Source organism: Mizuhopecten yessoensis, unplaced genomic scaffold, assembly GCF_002113885.1.
Source record: "Mizuhopecten yessoensis strain PY_sf001 unplaced genomic scaffold, ASM211388v2 scaffold8387, whole genome shotgun sequence".
Classification (NCBI taxonomy): domain Eukaryota; kingdom Metazoa; phylum Mollusca; class Bivalvia; order Pectinida; family Pectinidae; genus Mizuhopecten; species Mizuhopecten yessoensis.
Genome location: NW_018407522.1, coordinates 563,263 through 581,126, shown reverse-complemented (window position 1 = coordinate 581,126; position 17,864 = coordinate 563,263). Strand labels below are relative to the sequence as shown.

The following is a 17,864-nucleotide window of genomic DNA, read 5'->3' as shown; positions in this document are numbered from 1 at the left end:
CTATACTTTTACTATGTTTTGAGTGTGTATTGCCAAAGAAAATATACTAATGGATCAATATTCCAACAATCAAAGTCACTTGAGCAATTGGATCAGTTCTATAACAGTGTTGTTTCAAGCGTCACATGGACAAATCTGACTATAGCACTTAACACCCATTTAGTTAGTTGATATTGTGAACATGCAACGCTGATGCAATAAAAGAGCAATACAATCTCTCTCTCTCTCTCTCTCTCTCTCTCTCTCTCTCTCTCTCTCTCTCTCTCTCTCTCTCTCTCTCTCTCTCTCTCTCTCTTGATGTCATATCCTCTCTCTATCTATCTCTCTCTCTCTCATTTTGTTTATGTCTGTGTTACATCTAAAATAAACTTAATTGTATGTTATTAAGATAACAAATTTGTTTTGATAACGCTAGAATGTTTGGAAAATAATAATTCACACTTCTGTCACTTAAAATCACGTACGTCAAGACCTTAATAATTTCAATAAATGATATGCTACAGTAATCGGTCTTTAAGTGACAAATCGTTGGTCATCAATTCGACAAAAAACATTGTTAAGGTGAACGTTCATGTTTTCTTTGAAAGTGTGTTATTATCATGTTTGTCACCAGATGGAAAACAGCTATTTATTGCTCATATATGCTTTCGTCAATGGAATCTGTTGATCTATACAGTCTTACAATGTTTACATAGTCAGTTTAGCCCTTGGTATGTGTAGACCATGTGCGTCATTATGTTCAACCAACTTTTGTACTTTTCCTCTGGAACGGACAATAAGAGTCGCCAAAACTACACACGCTATTAGCATGACAAGAACAAGCGCTGACATGACTATGATGACGATGATGATTTCACTAGATCGGAAGCAATCGGACTCTTTCTCGACTGAAAAGGGAAACAAACATTCTTTCAGTGCCTTAACAACAAGAATATGTATAGAAAACAATGTTTAATCATATTTATCTTTAGGTAAGTTAAAAACAAATGCGTGAAAAAAAGGAACCAAAATATATCATGCAATGATGCTGTAATTTACCGTTGCTTTCAAAAATACGTCACAATGTGAAACACATCAACAGCAGCAACACACATTAAGTAATTAAAATGAAGTTAATTGGATCTGGGTAATTCTCCGTTATTGCTAATATTTACCAATTTGTTTATTTGGGAGTACGATTGGTTCCTCAAGGATGGTGAATAGGCCGGATACTGTCTGTTCGTCCGTGCTGTTGTTGAAATCGTCTGCACTACGTCGTCTTCTCACTACAGGTGCGCCATTGCAGTCAGGCTGTAAAAAAACACCACAGATTAACATTAATAGCTGAGCAATGAATATATGAAAGGTGTATGATTATCGCTTCTAAGCATACCGGAAGTTAAAACAACAACATATAATTCAACATCAGTGAGAGACAAATAAACACGACCATTGTATATACATTTGATTAAATATCAATTATAAGTGACCACCTCATTTTGTTTGCATAAACAGGGCACGCTACACATCACTAATTATCAAGAACCTGTAGATACAAATGTAAGCATGTATTACTTATGGTACACTGATATTTACATGCTTTGAACACACATTCTCGTATTAAAAGATTTCATTAATTGAAACAAAATTTTAAAGAAGAAAACAATTTCAATATATAAAGTAACATAAATTATCTAAGTCTTACTGTAGCACACGCAGCTTCATCCTCGGCCTTACAGATTTTCACAACACATTGGATGAAAACCTGTTTTGACTCGTAAAACCGGAATCCAAGCATGTGCAATGCTGCGGCGGGGATGGGGGTGGACGAATCCTGAGGGGTGTAGTCCAATTTTATTTGGCCAGGAGGGTCCTGCATTACCAGATTTCCGTCTGAGGTCGGACACCTGGAAAATCACAACGGTAAATAAACAGGTGAACACCACGTTCTGTTTGAACATGTTCCACTTGGGCCAGTTAGCTTTCAAAAACACATATTCTAACAATAAAGGAAGGCCAGGTCGATACAAATCTCGTTTATCCTTTTACTGACAAATCCCGCTAACCTGAGTTTCGCAAATCTTTTTCCCGAGGACAAAAACCCTCGGGTGGAGGTTATGGAATGTCTCGTGACCGACTGGTCCCTATGCCTCGATATTAACGATTTGTTAAGTTTAATTGCACAACGATATGACAAATTGCAAACATCTGCAATGGCTCGACTACGTGACGTTTCGCCTATCGATAAGAATGGATGGACATACTATACAATAGATTACGGGAGACTAACAGCAAATGAGGCACTCCAAAAGAGAACAGAATATGAGTTGACAACATCATTAGGCATCTGACAAACTATCTGTCTGTTCAGAGGTCAGGTACGTGTACATGTATATCAAAAACTGTTCCGAACCGCTATGGGAATTCCTGTGTCACACATAATTGCAAAATTGCCAAGGAAACACATAGAACGGACTGATTTTAGTTTGGTACACATTGAAAGTCGGCCCATTTGTTGGGGGGGGGGGGGGGGGGAATCATATAAATATGACATCATAGAAATAATGAAAAAAGGAATAGTGCAAGGACTAACAGAAACCTTCACCAATTTGAAAACACCTATTCAATCACATTTACCCAAGAGCAAGTAAAGGACGGATCCATATCATTCTGTGACACCCTCTTGTCCGCAGAGAAAAGGACACAATTAAATAATTGGTTACCGAAAATCAACACACACCAATAAGCAGTTTGCTTTCAACTCGCACCAACCACTATAACCAAGTTTGAAGTCGTTCTAACACTCATTGACAGATGTAACAACACCACCACGAACAATTGTTACTGAGAGAACCGATCTGCGATGGATTTCACTGCTACACAACGCCATGACTCTTGGTGATTTTCCAAGAAAAAACTTGAGTCCCGTGTAAATATTTTCTTGACAAAGAATTAGATTTGTTGTATTTAAAAAAAATGTATTTTAAAAACAGATATGAACATTCCATATACGCTTTGTAAAAACCAAGGCTTGTTTAAACCTAAAATGAAATGATAACCGATATATGCTTCTTAGAACTTACCCATTTTCCAGAAGAACAACTTCAGTTTGTGTTCCATCCTCGCCGTTATTGGCGACACATTTCTCCAACAAAAGGGCAGAGTACACTGAAACAAGAACATGATCTGATATAAATACCGAATACAACACATTTCTCCAACAGAAGGGCAGCATACACTGAAACACGTGCATTGTCTGATATGAATACGGAGTACAGCACATTTCTACAACAGAAGGGTAGTATACACTGAAACATGAGCATTGTCTGATATAAATACCAAATACAACACCTTTCTACAACAGAAGGGCAGTATACACTGAAACATGCGCATTGTCTGATATAAATACCAAATACAACACATTTCTACAACAGAAGTCTAGTATACACGGAAACATGAGCATTGTCTGATATGAATACCGAGTACAACCCATTTCTACAACAGAAGGGCAGTATACACTGAAACATGAGCATTGTCTGATAGAAATACCAAATACAACACATTTCTACAACAGAAGGGTAGTATACACTGAAACATGAGCATTGTCTGATATAAATACCAAATACAACACATTTCTACGACAGAAGGGCAGTATACACTGAAACATGAGCATTGTCTGATATGAATACCAAATACAACACATTTCTACAACAGAAGGGCAGTATACACTGAAACATGAGCATTGTCTGATATGAATACCGAGTACAACACATTTATACAACAGAAGGGCAGTATACACTGAAAAAGGAGCATTGTCTGATATAAATACCAAATACAGCACATTTCTACAACAGAAGGGTAGTATACACTGAAACATGAGCATTGTCTGATATAAATATCAAATACAGCACATTTCTACAACAGAAGGGCAGTATACACCGAAACATGAGCATTGTCTGATATGAATACCGAGTACAACACATTTATACAACAGAAGGGCAGTATTCACTGAAAAAGGAGCATTGTCTGATATAAATACCAAATACAGCACATTTCTACAACAGAAGGGTAGTATACACGGAAACATGAGCATTGTCTGATATAAATACGGAGTACAACACATATCTACAACAGAAGGGCAGTATACACTGAAAAAGGAGCATTGTCTGACATAAATACCAAATACAGCACATTTCTACAACAGAAGGGCAGTATACTCTGAAACATGAGCATTGTCTGATACGAATACGGAGTACAACACATTTCTACAACAGAAGGGTAGTATACACTGAAACATGAGCATTGTCTGATATGAATACCGAGTACAACACATTTCTACAACAGAATGGCAGTATACACTGAATCATGAGCATTGTCTGATATAAATACGGAGTACAACACATTTCTACAACAGAAGGGCAGTATACTCTGAAACATGAGCATTGTCTGATATAAATACCAAATACAACACGTTTCTACGACAGAAGGGCAGTATACACTGAAACATGAGCATTGTCTGATATGAATGCCGAGTACAACACATTTCTACAACAGAATGGCAGTATACACTGAATCATGAGCATTGTCTGATATAAATACGGAGTACAACACATATCTACAACAGAAGGGCAGTATACACTGAAACATGAGCATTGACTGATATGAATACCAAATACAACACATTTCTACAACAGAAGGGTAGTATAATCTGAAACATGAGCATTGTCTGATATAAATACCGAGTACAACACATTTCTACAACAGAAGGGCAGTAAACACTGAAACATGAGCATTGTCTGATATAAATACGGAGTACAACACATTTCTACAACAGAAGGGTAGTATACTCTGAAACATGAGCATTGTCTGATATAAATACCAAATACAACACATTTCTACGACAGAAGGGCAGTATACACTGAAACATGAGCATTGTCTGATATAAATACCGAGTACAACACATTTCTACAACAGAAGGGCAATATACACTGAAACATGAGCATTGTCTGATATAAATACGGAGTACAACACATTTCTACAACAGAAGGGTAGTATAATCTGAAACATGGGCATTGTCTGATATAAATACCAAATACAACTCATTTCTACGACAGAAGGGCAGTATACACTGCAACACGAGCATTGTCTGATATGAATACCGAGTACAACACATTTCTACAACAGAAGGGTAGTATACTCTGAAACATGAGCATTGTCTGATATAAATACCAAATACAACACATTTCTACAACAGAAGGGCAGTATACACTGAAACATGAGCATTGTCTGATATGAATACCGAGTACAACACATATATACAACAGACGAGCAGTATACACTGAAACATGAGCATTGTCTGATATGAATACCGAGTACAACACATATATACAACAGACGAGCAGTATACACTGAGCATGAACAACTGTCCTCCGATAAAACCATCAATATGTAACTTTTGAAAGACAACAAATTATTTAAGAATATGATCAAATAATTACGGCATATATTTTAGTAACCTTGATATGAGCCACACCTTAAAAAGAATATATTGTAAAAGCCTCCAATAAATTTTATCATTTTTGACGAGAACACCGGCAAGTCTCTACTCTGAACTAAATTCTGCACTGCGCGGTGTAATGTTAATATCGGGCAGACAATGTTCCTGCAATTGATAAAGTCTATTAACTGTACCTTCTGTTGACGTAAGATAGACCATATTGGTAAACTTTTCACCCACGAAGAGTGCTCGTGCGAGTACGTTCTCTTCTGCGTCCAGGAAGTGGAATCGAACAGGAGAATAAGTCTTTTTGTCCTCGCGCCGAGTCAGATTTCCACTAAATACAAAAAGTAAACAATAACATATGAGTATGATATATAAACAATTGCTATATCCACCTTAACATATTTAATAAATGCTTACATTAAATGCCTATCTATTAAAATGTTTTTTAACGCCTCATCATTTTAATTTCATCTTGTTTCTCATTTACTACTGTGTATTAAGTATCCAAACATATGATAATATACCATTTACAGGTATATAGAGAACTTTATTTTTACACATGTCCATTTTAAACTTTATGAAACATAATGCAGTAAAATATCGTTTAAGTAAAACAGGATACAATAAGGTATGTGCTACAATAAGGTATGTGATACAATAAGGTATGTGATACAATACGGTATGTGATACAATAAGGTATGTGATACAATAAGGAATGTGATACAATAAGGAATGTGATACAATACGGTAAGGTGTGTGATACAATAAGGTATGTGATAAAATACGGTATGTGATACAATAAGGTATGTGATACAATAAGGTATGTGATACAATACGGTAAGGTATGTGATACAATAAGGAATGTGATACAATACGGTAAGGTATGTGATAAAATAAGGTATGTGATACAATAAGGTATGTGATACAATACGGTATGTGATACAATAAGGTATGTGATACAATACGGTATATGATACAATAAGGAATGTGACACAATACGGTAAGGTATGTGATACAATAAGGTATGTGATACAATAAGGTATGTGATACAAAAAGGTACCATACCGTTGACTGATGGTGCTGTCGAGGTCTGCCTCCATGGAGACGTTAGAGGCAGGGTGAGTACAATTTAATGACACAAATCGGTCGTATCTAGTCCGGATTCTGGGATGGAAACCTACCACAACGTCTGTGACGTAGGTGATATCACCAGGCTGCAATACAAAAATACACAACAGTGAAACATAGACACGTTTTTCTTATAGTTGTAATGCGAAGATGGAGGATTTTATCTTTTATTTCTGACTGAGATTGACAATTGTCAACACACACACGAATTGGGAACATTATTCTCTTTTTATGTTTATCTGTTCTGATTATCAAAGTCCATGTATGTATTTGGACAAATTTTCTCTTATCAATAGATTGTGACGACCTTAAATACCTAGTATTGGAATATTGCTCAGCTACACATGTCATGGGAAGGGGTCGTCCTATGGTTGATGCCATGATAGCGATATTATATTGGATTATAACAACATTTCTAATTGGATGGCTTCTCTATCGTTTCGACTGTACATGGGGAATGCAAATATAAGGCCTTAATGACTGCCCTATTTGGTAAGGCTAAGTTTTTGCTTTTATAAATTCATCTAAATTTCATTATTCAATTTGCGATTATCAGGCACTTTTCGCCAAAAGAAACCCGGATGAGTTATAAAACGAACTATAAATAAAAGTGAAGGGGAACCCTATCACACTTTGTTTAATAGTGATATCGAAAATGAAAACACTGCTATTGTACACGTGTTTCGAAATAATGCTCCCGTTGCCGATCAAACAAACAGGTGCTGAACAGGTTGAAATAAATTCCCTTTCAAATTACATGGACATATGTGAATAGGTTTAACCACGCAAAGCCAATTCAGGTGAAATGACACATACCATGGGATAATCCTGAATCTCTGTCGCCCCACACGTAGAATTATCAAACGCGATCGATGACGAAAATTTACGGTAACCGGCCACATCGCTAGTCTCCTCTGTGAAAATACATTCCGACCTTGAGAGTGCACCATAAATGGCGCCACTGTAACCCTCGGGAACCATCATGTTGACTTTCATCTCCACACCAAGGCATTCCCACGAATCTTAAAAGAAACAAAGGTTAAGCCGAATATTCATTTTTGTCATATAAATTGTAAACACTCAAATCAGCAATTCAACCTTGTAATATTTAAGTCAAAGCATGTGCACATGCCTTTTCAATATAAGGTAGGCAAACATGTTTTATGGCAATAAAAAATGCTATGTGTTAAAAACATCCGGTTAAGATATCGCGTTTAAGCAACGTTTTTAGTTGACTAAATGAAAAAAAAGCAAACACATTATTGTATGGTTATCAAACGTTATTGTAAAAAGCATGGGAACCATGTCATTTAATAGCTTGTGATTTCCGTATAAATTAAACTAAAATGATGGCCAGGGAAGAAAGAAGAGTAAGTTTATCCCTGGTAATGCCTGTAACAGAAGCACAATTTTATAAATAAACCTGTGAATTCACCAAAATAAATTTAAAACAGTGTCAATGTATGACATTCACAAATTACGCCAATAATCATCGGACATTTTCCAAGAACGTTTGCTTTTTTAAAAAAGGGGCTAATTTGGGAAGCTATGAGCCAGACGATATTTTTCGGAACATAGCAAAAGGTTATAAACCTTTCTCATTTTGTATCAGATCGGTAGAGAATGTTTAATTTTTATTTCGATTGTAGAATTACTCATGTGTTATCAAAACCTACTACTACCTCAAATGAAATTAAATATGCTACACATGTATAAACCCTAAACCCTAACATGAGTTATATAGTATCTTAAAATTAATTATCTTATATAAAAGCAAATGTTACTATATAAAATTATATAAATTTGACTATAAACAAAGTTGATTTAACTACAGACAAATATATGTAAGTAAAAACAATGTTAGTATTATCATAAACAAAGTTGAAAGTAAAAGGGTAAATATGACTACATACAAGTTAATTGTACAGTAAACAACATTTATGTTACCATAGACAAGACAATGATACATTAGTATAAACAATGATAGTATTATCATACACAAAATTGAAAATAAAAGGGTAAATATGACTGCATACATGTTAATTGTACTGTAAACAACGTTTATGTTACCATAGACAAGACAATGATACATTAGTATAAACAATGTATTATTATACACAAAGTAGAAATTAAAAAAGTAAATATTGACCGATACAAGTTAATTTTACTGTAAACAAAGTTGATTTTTTGTAGACAATGATAAACTAGTAAAAATAATGATAGTTTTGTTATACACAAAGTTAAAAATCAAAAAGTTAATATGACTATATGCAGGTTACTTTAAGTGTATATGATGTTGAATTTGCTATACTTAAAGTTGGTTATTATATGAAGTTATATGCTTTATTCATAAAGTTAATGCTACCGTACGTAACGTTGTATCAAACCATGCTACGTCGAAAGCAGTTTGTTTAGGTCATTACTTCATATCCACACCGAGTTCGTTAAGTTGAAACAGATGATAAAAGAGAATTATGTCATCCCTTTCTGCCGTATATATTTGAAATAATGACTACGGTTTCACCAAAAATGGTTATGTATCTAAGATATAGGTATGATTAAGCATTACAAAAATGCAAATATTTGCTATTTTGTTAGCGTTGCATCAGACACAAGGTTCCTTCTTTTCAAAAGATTAGTTAGAGTAACGGTAGGACTATACATATTTTAATTTTCTATTATTAAAGGTATATCTAGTTTATCTTTTATATCTGACAAGGTGAGAGAAAAAAAAAGAAATTCGCAACGCAAGGAACATCAAAATATTTGAAAATTCATAAGCAAAGGTTCTCCAATACATAATGATGAATTATATGATGACTACGAAGCTAAGAATGCTTTGCAACATCGAGCCATTATATCATGAAGCAAGTTCTATTTACATGAAATGATACACGTTGAATGTCATTGAACTGCATGCGTATGAAATAATCAGAAAAGGCCAAATGTCGTTCCTAAAAAAGGCACGGTAGGACTACATATGTGCTACAAACAATCCGATCATTAAATAAGGTGCAGAGCGTGTCACCAGGCGTTTTTATATTAGTGTGCTAGTAGATGCAGACTCGGTTCCAGGCGTCAGGTTAAACTTCTGTTGGATATCTATTCAAACACCCGTTTCAATAACTTGTTGGTCTTGATTGAACGATAGTTTCTCTGTTTCGTCGAATGTGGTGTATTTAAAAGTAGTTAAAGAAATACATTCTAATCTAATAGTAATAGTTTATTCGGACCTTTGATCTTAAGGAAATGTCTTAACAAGCGTATGTACAGGTAATTGCTTTCGTTTAATTGTTTTAGAAAATCCCATCCAAATATCGAATATTGCCAATATTTCCTAAACATTATTTTCAACTATAAGCATTTTCTAATTTAACGACGAAATACTGTTACCAAACGTGGATATAAAACATGCTAATGGTATGTTACTATCCCAACCTTCCAGGAACACAGACAAGAATCATTACAGTCGACATACCCCATAAATATTTATCCAATATTTCCCTTTTTCGTCAAAATAAACAATAATACAAATGGGTTTACATTGTTTGGTGTTTGGGGCTATGAAAACAGGCAATCGTGGAAATAAACGGTTGTCGGAACTCGCTTGCCGTTTCATTCTGGCCTTAAAACGGGATATATCTATAATTGAAAAAGAACATCGACACCCACAAATTGAATTAAGTCATTTATAGAGTGCAAATAAAACCTCGATATACTGATTTTGTGCATATACAAAACCTTAAATTCACTGGCGGCAGTATAAGAAGGGTAAATTGTACAAACGGTGGCAGTATAATGAGGTTTTACCGTACCTTCAAGCATTTTAAAGGATATGTTCATTCACGCATTTAAATTGTAAATATACATTCATCGTCAAAGCACAACAGATTTAAAACGCTAATACTTAGACTTATCGATAAAATTAATATGAAAGACGGGAACCTAGTAGATTTGGCAAGGGAAACCTCAAAACAGCAGGAACAGAGAAAATAGGAAAACAAAAGGAACAGATAAGATAGTAAAAAAACAGGTACAGAGAAGATAGGAATTAACAGAGACATAGGAGATAGGAAAACAACAGAGACAGAGGAGATAGGAAAATAACAGAGACAGAGAAGATGGGAAAACAACAGAGACAGAAGGGATAGGAAAACAACAGAGACAGAGAAGATAGGAAAACAGCAGGGACAGAGGAGATAGGAAAGGAGATAGGAAAATAACAGAGACAGAGAAGACGGGAAAACAACAGAGACAGAAGGGATAGGAAAACAACAGAGGCAGAGGAGATAGGAAACAACAGAGACAGAGGAGATAGGAACCAACAGAGACAGAGGAGATAGGAACCAACAGAGACAGAGGAGATAGGAACCAACAGAGACAGAGGAGATAGGAAAACAACAGAGACAGAGGAGATATGATAACAGCAGAGACAGAGAAGATAGGAAAACAGTAGAGACAGAGGAGATAGGAAAACAGTAGAGACAGAGGAGATAGGAAAACAAAAGAGACAGAGAAGATAGGAAAACAACAGACACAGAGAGGATAGGAAAAAAGACAGAGACAGAGAAGATAGGAAAACAACAGACAGAGGAGATAGGAAAACAACAGAGACAGAGGAGAGATGATAACAGCAGAGACAGAGAAGATAGGAAAACAGCAGAGACAGAGGAGATAGGAAAACAACAGAGACTGAGAAGATAGGAAAACAACAGAGACAGAGGAGATGGGAAAACAACAGAGACAGAAGGGATAGGGAAACAACAGAGACAGAGGAGATAGGAAACAACAGAGACAGAGGAGATAGGAAAACAACAGAGACTGAGAAGATAGGAAGAGACAGAGAAGATAGGAAAACAACAGACAGAGGAGATAGGAAAACAACAGAGACAGAACAGAGACAGAGAAGATAGAAAAACAACAGAGACAGAGGAGATAGGAAAACAACAGAGACAGAGAAGATAGGAAAACAACAGACAGAGGAGATAGGAAAACAACAGAGACAGAGGAGATAGGAAACAACAGAGACAGAGGAGATAGCAAAACAACAGACACAGAGAGGATAGGAAAAAAGACAGAGGCAGAGAAGATAGGAAAACAACAGAGACAGAGGAGATATGAAAACAGCAGAGACAGAGAAGATAGGAAAACAGTAGAGACAGAGGAGATAGGAAAACAGTAGAGACAGAGGAGATAGGAAAACAAAAGAGACAGCGAAGATAGGAAAACAAAGAGGATAGGAAAAAAGACAGAGGAGACAGAGACAGAGAAGATAGGAAAACAACAGAGACAGAGGAGATAGGAAAACAACAGAGACAGAGAAGATAGAAAACCAACAGAGACAGAGGAGATAGGAAAACAGCAGAGACAGAGAAGATAGAAAAACAGCAGAGACAGAGGAGATAGGAAAACAAAAGAGACAGAGAAGATAGGAAAACAATAGAGACAGGGGAGATAGGAAAACAACAGACACAGAGGAGATAAGAAAACAACAGACACAGAGGAGACAGGAAAACAACAGAGACAGAGGAGATAGGAAAACAACAGAAACAGAGGAGATAGGAAAACAGCAGGGACAGAGGAGATAGGAAAACAACAGAGACAGAGGCGATAGGAAAACAACAGGGACAGAGGAGATAAGAAAACAACAGAGACAGAGGAGATAGGAAAACAGCAGAGACAGAAGAGATAGGAAACAACAGAGACAGAGTAGATAGGAAAACAACAGAGACAGAGGCGATAGGAAAACAACAGGGACAGAGGAGATAAGAAAACAACAGAGACAGAGGAGATAGGAAAACAGCAGGGACAGAGGAGATAAGAAAACGACAGAGACAGAGGAGATAGGAAAACAACAGAGACAGAGGAGATAGGAAAACAACAGAGACGAGGAGATAGGAAAACAGCAGGGACAGAGAAGATAGGAAAACAACAGACACAGAGGAGATAGGAAAACAAAAGAGACAGAGGAGATAGGAAAACAACAGAGACAGAGGAGATAGGAAAACAATAGAGACAGAGGAGATAGGAAAACAACAGAGACAGAAGAGATAGGAAAACAACAGAGACAGAGGAGATAGGAAAACAGCAGAGACAGAGGAGATAGGAAAACAACAGAGACAGAGGAGATAGGAAAACAATAGAGACAGAGGAGATAGGAAAACAACAGAGACAGAAGAGATAGGAAAACAACAGAGACAGAGGAGATAGGAAACAACAGAGACAGAGGAGATAGGAAAACAACACAGACAGAGGAGATAGGAAAACAACAGAGACTGAGAAGATAGGAAAACAGCAGGGACTGAGGAGATAGGAAAACAACAGAGACAGAGGCGATAGGAAAACAACAGAGACGAGGAGATATGAAAACAGCAGGGACAGAGAAGATAGAAAAACAACAGAGACAAAGGAGATAGGAAAACAACAGAGACAGAGGAGATAGGAAAACAACAGAGACAGAGGAGATAGGAAAACAGCAGAGACAGAGAAGATAGGAAAACAGCAGAGACAGAGGAGATAGGAAAACAACAGAGACGAGGAGATAGGAAAACAACAGAGACAGAGGAGATAGGAAAACAACAGAGACAGAAGAGATAGGAAAACAACAGGGACAGAGGAGATAGGAAAACAGCAGGGACAGAGGAGATAGGAAAACAACAGAGACAGAGAAGATAGGAAAACAACAGACAGAGGAGATAGGAAAACAACAGAGACAGAGGAGATAGGAAAACAACAGAGACGAGGAGATAGGCAAACAGCAGAGACAGAGGAGAAAGGTAAACAACAGGAACAAAATTAACATCACAACAGGAACAGGGGAGCCAAGAATAAAAGTAAGAGGATATATAAAAAAACATGGAGGAATTAAACTCAAAATATCGCCTGAAAGGCCAAATATCATCAATATGTAAGGATATTTCGAAGCAAAAAATGAAAAACAAATGAGGAGACTCGTGTTTTTTAATCATATTTTAAGAATTTGTTATATTTTTTTAGAAAACATCGTGCCTGAACATACCCTTCATTATTTATTTGTTCAGCAACCCGTAGTAACATGGTATTTATTATTGTGTCTCCAGTGTTTTAGTAGTGAAGAGGTTAGTGTGGTTCATGTAATCTCACTATAATTTTGTCAGTATCTCAATGAATGACGTAATGAGATTAGGGAAATGCATCTATGAAAAATCAAAATATAAAGTAAGGCGGTAGCATTAATTAAACGAAACGTTTACAATGCAATGCTAACTATATGAATATATACATGAATCAGGCAATGCAGATACGACTTTACTACAACTATAACTAATAAAATGAAATGAAAACTATACCAGTATTACAATGAATGAAGTGATACATCCATATATATATATATGTATATGAAATGATAAAAAGGTTATTAACTAAACAATTGTTGTTAATAGATGCATCTGCTAAAATGTTTAGACTCACCTGTCTCGGAGTCACAAGTAGGTCCGTAGTGGGTGATTGGACAATGACACTGGTCGGTATTATGGCAAACACCACCGTTAGCACAGGGGTCATCCACACAATCCTGCTCGGCTGTAGTCAATAACAGAGTCAACATATAAATAATCGGGCCAGAAAGTCTGACTGGCGAAGTGACATGTTAACAATGCTATTATAAAAAGTACATCTATTGGATCTGTTGTACATAAATTGTCGGACAAGTATTTTGAAATATATACATATGCATTGCTGGAAAGGTTTGTTTTTGTTTGTAAATCGTGATTTTATCATTCACAGAAAACCCGGAAAGAAATTGTCTTTTTGTCTAATATAGAAAATGTTCATGATATAATTACGCATGATTAAGAACAATCAGATTTTGAAAAATAGATATTTTAATACATTAACACACGAACTACTTGTTCAATCCTAAACGTTTTCATAGTAAAAAGAGTAGGAGTTTCACTTTTTATTTCTTTATTCACATTTATAGTCAATTTTTTTCATGAATTGTCACCACAAGATATCTTCTTGGTCCTTTATCATAATATATGCATTTCGCTATAATTCATAAAGATATTTTTTGTTGTCAATGCTTTCCCTACATGTGGTTAACTTAAAAGGATATATATATATATGTATATACAAATGTATAAGGGACAATGAACGACCTGTTAAAATGTAGTAATATAATAATAATAAAAATAATAGTTCGAGGTTCTTATATACCGCTTTATCACAACCTAGTTCGTAGGTCGTCATAAAGCGGTTCACAAATTATCATATTGTGTATATTTATGAGAAATACATTTTTATTGAAGACGGCGTTCGATACAGAAAATACAACTTACCTACGGCGACCCCACAGTCGTACGCTGTATACTCGGCAGTACAGACACATGCTCCCTTTTGACAAGAGCCCCCGTTCTTACATTCATAACCACGAAGGTAACAATTATACTGGGTCTGTTCCTCCTGTGATAAAGTCACGTCAAGCACTGGAAAAACAATTACACATCTGTACAAACAATCATTCATTATTTCTCATATAAACAAAAGTACATCTTTTCTAAAAATGACTTAACAAAATATGACAAAGACATTATTTCTAAACAAATTATATTGATCTACCGATATTAAGTAAACAAACAGTACCAAGCTACAGTATAGTTATCAAATAAACGCTACTGAGATACACTAACATCAGAAATAAAAGATTTCTGAAGGCTGATTATTCAAAGAAAAAAATCAGTATTATTGAATTACTTCAAAATTTATTCAAAATGGATTTCACCATAGAACAAATATTCAAATGTTTCATTAAGTAATATGTGAAAGGCATCTATTTAAAAGATCATTCAATCTTGTCTCAGTGACATGCGTTGAATATGGCATGATTATGTTGGGTGTAGGTTAGGTAATTTCTATATAAAACATTAATCTTTATATCAAATATATATTCATATTATTTAAAAGGCATTGAATTGATTTTTATTCGGTTTTTCTTAGTGATGCTTAGTCAGTTTTTTTTTATTATTTTATGCAAAATTCAAAGGCTTTATATACTTATTTTTATTTTTTCCGGTCATTTTTGTTATCAAATTAACAGAAAACCTTAATTTCCTCGCTTTCACAGCATCTCTGATACAAAATCATTGCACTAGGGCAAGGACGCTTTTGTGGTCTTTCTCAAGAAATAAATAAAGATTGTAAATCTATTAAGGATACATAATAGAAAATTTGTCATACAACAAACTTTATTCGAATTTATCCCAAAACCAACATCGTTAATGCTGAATTAACGAGACACTGAACTATGACATGATCAACTTTATTTGTGTAACGGCCATTACCCTAAATCCTCATTCGAAATACAAATAGTTGATTATGCAATGACAGGTAGCCATTTTACATTTGTATCGTCCAAAATGTTTCCAATGATACCCTGTGCCATATTTTGGTGTTATATAATATAATATTGTTATAAATATGCACTAGTAAGAGTGGTAATTCTATCTTCATATCCATAAGTGTGTATATACATACACCGCTTTTAAATAATTTTAAGAAGAATTTGTATAATTTCTCATGATCCGAAGGAAAAACATTATACTTATTAAAATTGCAGTATTCTAATTTGGCTTAATAAAATCAAATTTGGGAAATTTCAGGTTTTCTATTTCTTAAATTACTAAAAATCGGTTTTAATAAAATGTGTACAGTTTGTTAATAAAACTCATCCTGAAATCACCTTAATAAAAAATGAGACCGTTACAGAAAAAAATGACGCAGACAATCCGCTCAAGGGACAAAACTTTACGAAGAAGAACATGTACAAGAACTGTAATCATAGTTATCGTTACCTTATATTTGATATATGCTAAATTTTAAGATTATTCAAACGATAGCTTTTCCTTTTGTTCACTCATTTTGAAATTAAAGCAATTTGTATGTACCAATGCATAGGAGAACATTGTACAAACGCGACACTTACCCACAATGAAACATATAAGGACAGCTCCAAACCGAAACATCTTTGATCTGAAATGAAAAAAAAACATTCTTTTAATTAAGACCTGGTTTTAGTCGTCATTAAATCTTCGACAATGAAGATAAAAGTTGTTGATATCTTATTTCATTATGATTCAACTGTGTTGTACACAATATAGGTAATATCAATATAATATACACTGTGCTATAGACCACATGTATACGTCAATTTAATACTCTGTGTTATATACAACTTGTATATGTCAATATAATACACTGTGCTATAGACCACATGTATACGTCAATATAGTACACTGTGCTATAGACAAAATGTATACGTCAATATAGTACACTGTGCTATAGACCACATGTGTACGTCAATATAGTACATTGTGTTATAGACTACGTGTATACGTCAATATAGTACACTGTGCTATATATAGACCACATGTATACGTCGATAATATGCACTGTGCTATAGACCACATGCATACGTCAATATAGTACACTGTGCTATATATAGACCACATGTATACGTCGATAATATGCACTGTGCTATAGACCACATGCATACGTCAATATAGTACACTGTGCTATCGACCACATGTGTACGACAATATAGTACATTGTGTTATAGACTACGTGTATACGTCAATATAGTACACTGTGTTATAGACTCCGTGTATACGTCAATATAGTACACTGTGCTATAGACCACATGTGTACGTCAATATAGTACATTGTGTTATAGGCTACGTGTATACGTCAATATAATAACTGTGGTTTAGAACACATGTATACGTCAATATAGTACACTCATGTGTACGTTAATATTAGACACTGTGCTTTAGAACATGTATACGTCAATATAGTACACTCATGTGTACGTTAATATTAGACACTGTGCTTTAGAACATGTATACGTCAATATAGTACACTGTGATATAGACCACATGTATACGTCAATTTAATTCTCTGTGTTATATACAACTTGTATATGTCAATATAATACAATGTGCTATAGACCACATGTATACGTCAATTTAATTCTCTGTGTTATATACAACTTGTATATGTCAATATAATACAATGTGCTATAGACCACATGTATTCGTCAATTTAATCCTCTGTGTTATATACAACTTGTATACGTCAATATAAAACACTGTGATATAGACCACATGTATACGTCAATATAATACACTGTGTTATAGACTACGTGTATACGTCAATATAGTACACTGTGATATAGACCACATGTATACGTCAATTTAATTCTCTGTGTTATATACAACTT

At 35.0% G+C, this 17,864-nt stretch overlaps 1 protein-coding gene across 1 annotated transcript in view; it reads right to left on the bottom strand.

Annotated features, from left to right (window-relative positions):
• Nucleotides 1-332: 332 nt before the first annotated feature.
• Nucleotides 333-17,864, bottom strand: part of LOC110455859 (EGF-like domain-containing protein 2) — a 45,244-nt gene continuing 27,712 nt past the window's right edge. The window contains exons 2-11 of the mRNA XM_021506269.1: nt 16,572-16,618; nt 14,929-15,075; nt 14,060-14,170; nt 7,427-7,632; nt 6,548-6,696; nt 5,671-5,813; nt 3,063-3,147; nt 1,685-1,886; nt 1,155-1,290; nt 333-887 (exon numbers count right to left, since the gene is read on the bottom strand). Coding sequence (XP_021361944.1) covers nt 688-887; nt 1,155-1,290; nt 1,685-1,886; nt 3,063-3,147; nt 5,671-5,813; nt 6,548-6,696; nt 7,427-7,632; nt 14,060-14,170; nt 14,929-15,075; nt 16,572-16,618 — 1,426 coding nt within the window. The 3' untranslated portion in view covers nt 333-687. The remainder of the gene's footprint in view (nt 888-1,154; nt 1,291-1,684; nt 1,887-3,062; nt 3,148-5,670; nt 5,814-6,547; nt 6,697-7,426; nt 7,633-14,059; nt 14,171-14,928; nt 15,076-16,571; nt 16,619-17,864) is intronic.